Source organism: Pangasianodon hypophthalmus, chromosome 16 (genome assembly GCF_027358585.1).
Source record: "Pangasianodon hypophthalmus isolate fPanHyp1 chromosome 16, fPanHyp1.pri, whole genome shotgun sequence".
NCBI classification, from domain to species: Eukaryota; Metazoa; Chordata; class Actinopteri; order Siluriformes; family Pangasiidae; genus Pangasianodon; species Pangasianodon hypophthalmus.
Window position 1 is genome coordinate 11,085,526 of NC_069725.1, and position 10,224 is coordinate 11,095,749.

The following is a 10,224-nucleotide window of genomic DNA, read 5'->3' on the forward strand; positions in this document are numbered from 1 at the left end:
AACAAAAAACAAACAAAAACCACTGGTGCACAGGGTAGAGGGGATGATAACCGATAGGCCACAGTCAGTAGCTGTACACCAACCAAATGCACCTATATGGTGGTGTACCTGATAAACTGGCAACGTTTGTTAGACATAACATTTCATTTCATATGGTAAATTGCCAATAAAGAAAGACAGTAAACATCTACATTAGATGTGTACAGTTTGTGATTATAGTTAAAGTACAACAGGAAAACAATGAAAGAGTTGTCTAATGTGACACAACAGTTTAATACTTTAGGTACATGTTATAACATGCATGCACTCAGCATTGTGATGATGCACATAGTGCAAATTCTTTGTAGTATTTTTTTTTTTTTATCTGGAGTGAATATATGAATAATTATTTTGCTACATGATTGACTAAAAGCTGTCTGCATATTTCTGGATCCTATAGCAGGCTACAGCACATGGATTAAAATTGTCCTAAACTTCTTGACACTACCTGGAATGATCTTATTAAAAAAAAAAAAAACTTGCAGAATGAATAAAACAATCATTTGGTTGATAACTGTTATATTACTATTTTCCCTTTTCCTCTCATTACTGAGTTTGGTCACATAACGAACAATGAAATATATGCAGCCTAATGAACTTATAGCACTGGCATCAGCAGTTTAGCACAGTTTGGAGCTTTGTCAGTCTTCTACTTTGTAAGCAAGCCTGCAAAATGTCCAGTGGTGCTCCACTGTGTTCTCATTGGCACGTTCGCTCATGTGGTGGACCCGAGTGTTTCGGATTGTGAAGCCCTGTTTAGTGATGTAGTCCATGAGGTGAACCCTGAGAGATACCTCTTGATGGTAGTCACAAGGTCCGAAAGTGAAGGACACTTGACAGTCTCTTGTGTCCATCATGTGTTTATTCCACTTGGTGAAGTTGTTGGAGATTCCCTCCAGCAGCGAGTGTACTTTAGTGGTTATGGTCAGCTGGGTGATGATGACAGCTACAGGGTTTGAATACTTAGAGAGTTTGCGGGTACTGGACAGCTCTACCACCTGTTCAAAAGTGTCTAGAGGGTACAGTGGCTTTGGGTCATTGAGACATTGGATTAAGGGCTCGATCTGATAAAAATCAGCTTCTTTACGCAGGAGATCCATCTCCATGAAGTCGCCTGGCAGAGTCAGTTCAGATGTGCGCAGGAAGTTCAGTATGTAGCGGAACAGGGTGCCATCCCTGTCAATGAAGTAGTTTCCTTGAGCATCTCGCGTGGTGGGTAAGTCGCCACGGAACATGGCGCCCAGCATAGAGTCAGGGTACCGCTGGAGCGTGGACATCGAGGTAGTGTAGAGGTGACCTCCAACATTTAAGGTGACTGGGTGAGTCATCTGAAAAAATAAAAGGATGGTCAGAGCACTGAAGACAAGTATATAACAGATAAGGGAGATTATCTCTAGAATGTTTGGTCAATTTATACATATATTTACAAAAACAAACCTACTTTGTAGTTACATTCATTTGCTCTTTTATCAGGTACGCCTACATATAAATGTACTTTGGGGTATATAATTAGTGACTGTCACCCAACCTTAACCCCCTGCTATTGACTTGGCAGTGTGCGGCACTGGTACGAGTGTATTAAATGGGGTTCTTGAACCCTTCAATATTACGGCTGGGCCATAAAAATACACTACAGTCTCTGTGCACCTCAAGGTCCTTGTGTCTGATAAAGTGGACACATTACGAATATGGTGTTTAAAATCCTCAGCAACACTGCTGCACCTAATACCTTCGTACCAGCACCACCCACACACCCACACACACTGTCAGTGTCACTGCTGTGCTATGATTCATCACCCTAAGAATATAATATCTGGTCAGTGGAGGTACTAAGGTGGTCCCTTTCAAATGATGGAAAAAGGTCTAACAAATTGGTCATTGCAACATATAGGTGATTTTAACATGGGTAAGGGCGTTCTTCAGTATGACATGATGATTCGAACATGGCTCAGATTTTAGACCCGAAACTATCCATCTCGTAATGGACAATACACAACGTATATCTAATAATGTATAAGATGAACAGATGAGCTTTGAACATGGGCTCAAAAAAAAAAAAATTAATAAAATAAAATAAATAAATAAATAAAATCTGACTCCCTCAGTGCTGTTTTATTTTACAAATTTATGGATCCCTAGACTCCAGTTTGAGAACTACAGATTTAGAGAAACACATCTTGGTAGTCAAGTCCATCCAGTTGAAACTCACCCTATGCCCCCAGTCTCCATTATCCATTTGATAAGACTTTGTAGACTGGTCAGGCTCACAGAGAAAGTACAGATCTGCAAAAAATTACACGATCACAACCCGAAACATAAAGATCTCACACTATATAATAAACTGCCTTTACAAACACAGACAGGATGATGACCTTTCAGGTGATGAAAGAATAACAGAAACAGGTAACAATGAGACAACTGCACGTTAGCATGCCAGGTAATGCAGCGTCTAACGCTAATGGCATAAAGAGAGGATCTGATAAACAGACATCCCGAAACCGAAACACACAGCTAGCAGGCTAATGTTTAGTTCATTTGTAAGTTAGACATATCCCATAGCACCATAACGAATGTTTAAAGCGTACATATGTCTGCTAATGTGCATAACTAGCTGTGGTAATATCCGTGGCCCGTTAAAGCTAATACTAGTAGCTGCATTTACCACTGAAAGCGTTAAACCTCCTGAACAGCAACCGGGTAAACGGACACGACGTACATCAATGAAACAAACACACTCTGCTCGTGGTTCTTCGGTGAAACAAACACACTCTTACCTGTTAGCACTGCTGCTTATTCGGGTTTAAAAGAAGTCAGAAAAGACGGTTTCACCGCAGCACAGAGTTAGCATGCAGGTCAAAGCCTGCTGTGACTCTACACACCCCAGCCTCGGAGCAGCGCGGAGTCAGCAGTCACGTGACAGATACAGCACCGCGCTTACGTTAATTGAACATCCGGGTAACTCTAATAATACATCTGTACCGTAAACAGTGCAGGAGTCTTCCGTCAGGAATGTTACTTCTAAATTATTCAAGGTCACTATTGTTCCCACTATGATCAGTTAGTGATGGCTTCCCCAAATTAATCACACAATAAAATAAATAAATAAACAAACAGGTAGGTAAAGCTCAATTATAGGTAGACAACTAGACACACACACAGACACACACACATTCATATATATATCCATCCATCCATCTTCTGTGCCGCTTATCCTACACAGGGTCACGGGGAGCCTGGAGCCTATCCCAGGGGACCCAGGGCACAAGGCAGGGGACACCCTGGAGAGGATGCCAACCCGTCACAGGGCACAATCGCACACACACTCCCACATCCATTCGCACACTATGCACAATTTGGAAATGCCAATCAGCCTACAGCACATGTCTTTGGACTGGAGGAGGAAACCGATGTACCCGGAGGAAACCCCCGAAGCACAGGGAGAGCATGCAAACTCCGCACGCACAGGGCAGAGGCAGGAATCGAACCCCCAGCCCTGGAGATGTGAGGCAAACACACTAACCAATATATAAAAAGTTATATATGGTTCATATTATTTATATTGTTTTTTTTCCCCCCAAAAGCTTTAAAACCCGTTTCAGTGTACAAACAAACTTCCATAGATACATTTAGGATTGCGGCACAGTTTTATTTTATAAACTTAATCACCTATTGAAACATTACGCACATATGTACCATTATCTTTATTTCATTAGAGCCTTTTATTCCTGCACATTCCATCCACAGAACATAAACCAGTTACACTGCTTTAAAATGTAGATTGATTTGATTAACATTATTTTTCTCTGTTTTATTATAAACTGCACTTAGATTCAGTATGACATCATACTTGTTTTAAAGTTCCTGAACTTTGGATTAAGCCTATTTAATTAAAGTGTGAAAGTATTAGGTGCAAAAGCTTTATAATCTAATAATAATTATAACAATTCTAGCTATCTTTGATTTTGATTGAACCTGATCACCACTGTAACTTCATTTAAAAAAAAAAAAAAACCCTATGCTTCACAGACCCGTGAGGATCACTAGGCTCCACTTTGAGAACTATAGCAATAACATACAGTATCTAAATGTATTTCATACTACATAAAAATTTAATTTGATTTAGAATAACAAAAGGATAAAAAATATGATCAAACTGCTATCATCTTACTGCCTTGTCTGACAGGGCACACCTTCACACAGGCAAAAACAAAACACACATTAAGGATTAGCTAAATATCTTGGCTATAAGGAAGCCTTAGAATTTCTTCTTAGCTGTGGTATTTGGCAAGCTCTGCTGAGAGATGATGAAGTCTAAGATCAGTTTGGCAGTACGTCGGGGTCGCTCCATCACTACAGAATGGCCGCAATTCTCCAACACGTCCACACGACAGCTTGACAGAGCCTCAGCCAGCAAACATGCCCCAGACACATCCACTACCTGCAGAGTGTTTAAGGGTTTTATGACAGGGGTTGGGAGGTGTAGTGAACTAAACGTACAAGCCAGTATCACGGTTTAAGGATAATTATATCCAACAAGGTTAATTATATCCAAGTAGGTTTTTACGTGTCATCTGAATATTTTCAAAGAGGGTGACAATAAATAAATTAACCACTGCAGTCAAATATTAAATCAGTTTAGCAATATAACTATAATATAAATATCTATAATTTCAGACTCCTCCATCATGCCATGCTCTCATATGGGTAAATTGTCACACCCTTAATACAAAAGTAGAATTTCTGATATTACATAACCACTTCATGTGTACTTCATGTGCACACCTACCCGGTCCTGCTTTCCCCAGATGACTTGAAGAGGGGTGGTTATCAGGTGCATGTGTTCATGCAGGGCATATTTAGACTTCTTCTTCATAATCTCTCTAAAAACTAAGAAATGTTTTTAAGAATTAGAAACAGGGGCATTCTGTAACTATATACAGTAAATATACATATTCAAATACCACCAGAAAGCAAAGAGTGAAGAGTGCATTCACACTGACCTTCATGATAAAAGTCATTGTGTGGAAGTCGTACATCCACCAGTCCTTGAAGAATCTAAAAATATAGTAAATGGTAGCATATTAGGTATATTTAAACAGAATATCAAACCAAACACACATCAAGTTCACCCTCGAAATCCAGAAGATGTGTACCTGCTGGGGGACTTTGAAGCGTACATGGGAACAGAGTTTCAGCATGTCCTCCATCTCTTGTGGCGTAGATGGGATGAGAGAGATGCCAAGCGTGTACTCACTGAGTGCCAGCTCTTGCATTTGGTTATCAAATTTGGTCATGGAAGGGTACTTTATACCTGGAATGAGTAAGAATAATAGCCTCCTTATCCAATATATAATATAATTTAAGAGCCATAAAGTAAAAAAAAAAAAAAAAAAAAAAGAAACAGATTAACACAGTAAGTATATTTACATGTTAAGCAAAACCAGTATTGTTAGCTCTCGATGTGCAATATCATAAAGTAATTTATTTTATATGACAATTTATAATGCCTAAAAAGTATTTATGGGATATTGCCCAAGCTTAATAAGAATTATTGTGCTTGTCTAGAACTAGTATTATGTATGTGCATTATACATTGTCAGAAATGAACTTGGTAAAGACTAACCAGTTGGACAGATGAGTGTCATACTACAGAGGTCAGAGGGGTAGCAAGCCGCATACACTCCCGCTACATTTCCTCCCATTGAGGTGCCCACCAAGTGAAATGGTTTCCGGTTCAGATGAATAGTTTCTACAAACTTAGAGACAACAGCAAACTGTGCAGACAAATTACAGGCTGTTTAAAGTTTATGTTTTGGACACTGAAGCATTAATTCAAGGTATTATAGTCAGTGTCCAAAAAAACTGAATTGAAGGGAGCAAGGAAACTAGCTGAAATCCTTGCATGAAAAGGAAATATCTAAATGAGCTGTCCACACAATATTTGCTTAATTTTCCCAAATAGGTGGTGACCCCATAAGTTTTAATGAAATTCTATCACAAACGTATATTGTCCCAGCACAAAATATTAAATGTCTTTTACCTGATATTTATTCAATGCTATTCAATCCCCTATACATCATTTATTATTATTGCTCCTAAATGACAACGACAAACATTTCCCCCCTTGTCTTAATGTTGTAATGAATTTATTACAAAAGCTTCAGGAAAAATGTTAATTGTAACATGCCTACCTGGCGTATTCTCTTAACCTGTCCCTGGATAGAGTAGTCTTCTGCACTGGTACGTGTTGTTCCCTCATGCCCTGGCATGTCCATGCACAGAAGGTGTAGATGTTTTGGAAGGTACTGTAGACAGTATGGAACAAAATCATATTACCTTGGTTCTTTGTTCACAGTAAAGAAGCAAGTCTGCACTGCACACCTTAATCAAAGAGAGCCATGTGTCTTTGTGTGCAGAGAAATCATGCAGCATGAGGATGGATGGCCTGACGCTAGGCCTCCCTCTGGAAGAGTAACAGAAACGATATCCTCCACAATCAGCATGGTACACTTGCAGACCCAGAGTGCGCCTCCAGTACCTAGCAAACAATAAAAAAATTAATAAACCTTATTTAAATGACAGCTTTGGTCCTGAATAAATTTTCAAGGTATGTTACATCAACACACCATTAGAAATATTAATTAAAATTAATGAGATTAAAATTAAAGTAAAAATAAAGGTATTAAATACAAAAGTCAATCAGTCTAAGACACATATACACATAAAATCTTAGAAAAAAGATGACTGCCGGGTTTTGATATTTAGGGGTTTGATACAGAGTTTTCTGAGCAGTACCTAAAATAGTTGTACATGAAACCTTTTGTGAAATACTAAGGGTTCTAAGAAGAACCTTTATGGGTTCTAGATTTAAGAATGTAAGAGAGATGTTAAAAATAGATGAAGATTCTTTGGTTGTCCTTCTAGGGAAACCATTAATGTAGAACGCTACAACAGAGCGTTCCAAGTAGAACGCTTAAGAAGCTAAGAATTAATTATCCAATGAACCCTTAAAGAACCCTTCAAGAACACTTTTCTAATTCTAATCACTTTTCTCTCCCAATTACACTATCCTTGGTTACTAAATACTATATTTGGTTCGTTGAATGGTTAAGAGTTTTAGCTTTGAAGAGTAGGTTCTACTTGAAACCTTTGCTGAATTGGAAAACCTTTGTAGTCAGGTTCTACATAGAGCATATGTAAGGCTTTCCCTAGAGATATAAATCAAAGAATCCTTAAGGGTACCAGATTTAATCTAGTATAATGTTAAAAGGTCTGAGTTATAACAGTAGCATGCAAGATCAATAAAATACAAATAAATGTAGAAATGTATATAAAATACAAATAAATATTAATATTACTGATAAATGTACTTGTAAATTTACAAAAGAAAAACAAGCTTACAGTGGTTTATTTACCAGAAATAAACTTTGATGAGTGATGAAGGCCACAGCATAAAGAATGCCATGAAAAGTAAAAGTGGAACGGCGAGTGTCCCCACAGCAATGGCAGATAAGGTCACTACATCCAGATCCATAACAGCTGAACAATGGACTGCAGCCAAGAAGAATTCTATCCATAAAACAATACGGATGTAGTAAAACAGACACCAGACATTTAGTAATGAAAGAATTAGAAGTAATCATAAATACTACTATATGTATTTTATTATGATCTAATGCAAACTCTAACATTTAGATTAACATATGATGGATGATGGGGGAAGGTTGCCTGCATCTCTCAGACTAATCAATATATATAACCCAGTTTTTCTGGATAATGCCATTAATACCCTTTGTTAGTGAACAGCAGCAAAATAAAAATAAAATTATGCTTGCAACCTATGTGCCACATTAGAGAATAATCTAGTAAGAGAAAATGGTTAACATAAAAATATTCCAACTTATTAAACACTAATGCACAGGTGAATAATGACTCAAAAACCCCTTTCAAACATACACACCCCCCCAAACATAGTTTAGAGTATTGTATTACTGCAAAGAAAATAAATTATAAACTTACTTGTAATGTATTATTCCCTGTTCGACTGGATTGAATACAGTTTATCAGCAGAACCCCACTGGGATAACAGCTGAACTTTCCATTAAAATCCCATCATGTCTCATTTTTTCCTTGTTGTGCTACATGATTTCATATGTTTTGGATGCTGTGACATCCAACAATGAACTGAGCTCAGAGCAGACAAATGTAGGCAGTCTTTCTTGGTGTTGCTGTCACAGAAATAATTTAATTGATTAGATCAGATCAATGCAGATGGAAAACTGGTCAGGTTTCACACGGTCATATTCTTCTTTCGAGTCAATGTTTAAAGAATGTTAGGCTTTTAGAGATATACGCACATGTAAAGATTATATACATGCATTACAGTAACACCTTTTACAACAGAGATACAAGAACTCTTCTGCACTAGCAACATAGTAGAAAATAGTCAACACCACATGATGGCTGGCACTGCTGCTATTTTGGTAAACAGTTATAGCTTTTTCATATGAATGCATTACTTAGGCTCTTGATGGCAAAGGTCATGTCATGTGTACATCTGGTGCAGACTGACCAGAACACTGGGAGAGTGGTGGGAAACAATCAATGTGTTTAAGGTCGGGCAGCTCGTATAAATGGGCTAAAGGGGCTAAAGACAGGGGAAGCTAAACTCTATCATTTACGAAAATGTAAATGATATAGTTTAGGGGCATCTTTATTTTAATGCCACAAGAACAGGGGTACAGACCTTGAGAAATATTTGTGTGCTCTCACAAATATTATCCTTTTTCAGTTCACAACTGATGCCTTTGCTTAAATTTCTTAAACAAGGTTTAGGTTAATATCTGCTGATTTACTTTGAATTTATTTAATTTAATAGTATTGAAATAAAGCTGAGAAAGCAACCCTAATCACAAGGTGTATGGACGACCTGGCCACAGACCTAGTTTAACTGCAATCAGTGATTCAGTGAAACTTGCTATCAGAATGAACAGATTAGTTGAGAATCCAGAAAGAGGGCAGTAACCAGAAGAAAAAAAACAGCTGTCCCTACTCATAACTGCCATCTTTAGAGGATCATGATGAAGATATACTATTGGGCTTTGTCTTGTAAATTAACAAACTATATTACTATAATTTGACAGACCATATGATAATGAATTCAAATATGTGTCTGAGTCTAAGAGCTTCTTCTGTTTATTTTATTGCACAGATAACTTGTACAGTAGAAAACGAACTAGTATACAATTCGAATAGCATGATGCAGAAATTAAGAAATTAAAAAAAATAAGATGCAAAAACGTTTATAAGAATGACTTGCTTCAACTAATCAGTAAATATCGCCATCTACTGGCGTGACAGTGCCACTGCAGATTCCTTTTACAGTGGCACAAACTGAAATACTGCTAAAACCTATTTGCAGTACAGACTGATTATAGTCACAGTGGTTTGACAATAGAGTTTCTTGAGTTGACCTGAGCTCACTGGAATAGCCCATCTGTAGATAATCAGGTCTTATGAAGCTTGCAGTGTGCTTTAATCCTGCTAAGCATGACCTGAAATATTATTTAATCATAAGTCTAATATTCTACTTATGTACTCAAATTTACCAAAACATACAGTGTGTTTTGTTTCTCTACTGCGACATATAGGACTGAGAATATTTTACAGCAATATTCTGCTATGAAAGATTTAATAAAAATGTTCTGCATCCAACTCAGTGATTTTAATGCCATCCTATATATATATGTGTGTAAAATATATATATATATATATATATATATATATATATATATATATATGAATAATCAATATGCCAACAGATAATACAGGGAGTATGGTGGTTTAGCGGTTAGCACTATTGCCTTGCGCCTCCAGGGTTGGGGGTTCGATTGAGTTCGCATATTCTCCCCTGGCTTTGGGGGTTTCCTCTGGGTACTCTGGTTTCCTCCCCCAGCCCAAAGGGCTGATTGGCATTTCCAATTGGGTGTGTGAGTGTGTGCAGTTGTGCCCTGTGATGGGTTGGCACAGGGTGTCATCCACCTTGTCCCCTTGAATAGGCTCCAAGTTACCCCATGACCCTGTGTAGGATAAGCAGTACAGAGACTGGATGGATAAAGTTAGTACATATAAACAGCTCTTCTTTAGAATTTGGCATATTTTAACTTATGAGATAACATGCTAATA

At 37.7% G+C, this 10,224-nt stretch overlaps 2 protein-coding genes across 2 annotated transcripts; both read right to left on the reverse strand.

Annotated features, from left to right (window-relative positions):
• Nucleotides 1–243: 243 nt before the first annotated feature.
• On the reverse strand, nucleotides 244–2,956 carry kctd6b (potassium channel tetramerization domain containing 6b). Its single transcript, XM_026920310.3, has 3 exons — nucleotides 2,814–2,956; nucleotides 2,249–2,322; nucleotides 244–1,367 (listed from the first exon to the last, which is right to left on the reverse strand). Exons 2-3 carry the CDS (start codon nucleotides 2,273–2,275, stop codon nucleotides 681–683), a joined length of 714 nt encoding a protein of 237 aa, XP_026776111.1. The 5' UTR covers nucleotides 2,276–2,322; nucleotides 2,814–2,956; the 3' UTR covers nucleotides 244–680.
• A 731-nt stretch (nucleotides 2,957–3,687) lies between these two features.
• abhd6b (abhydrolase domain containing 6, acylglycerol lipase b) lies at nucleotides 3,688–7,872 on the reverse strand. Its single transcript, XM_053240669.1, has 8 exons — nucleotides 7,455–7,872; nucleotides 6,421–6,577; nucleotides 6,231–6,344; nucleotides 5,663–5,795; nucleotides 5,193–5,350; nucleotides 5,040–5,094; nucleotides 4,822–4,926; nucleotides 3,688–4,473 (listed from the first exon to the last, which is right to left on the reverse strand). Exons 1-8 carry the CDS (start codon nucleotides 7,571–7,573, stop codon nucleotides 4,295–4,297), a joined length of 1,020 nt encoding a protein of 339 aa, XP_053096644.1. The 5' UTR covers nucleotides 7,574–7,872; the 3' UTR covers nucleotides 3,688–4,294.
• Between the last annotated feature and the right edge of the window lie 2,352 nt (nucleotides 7,873–10,224).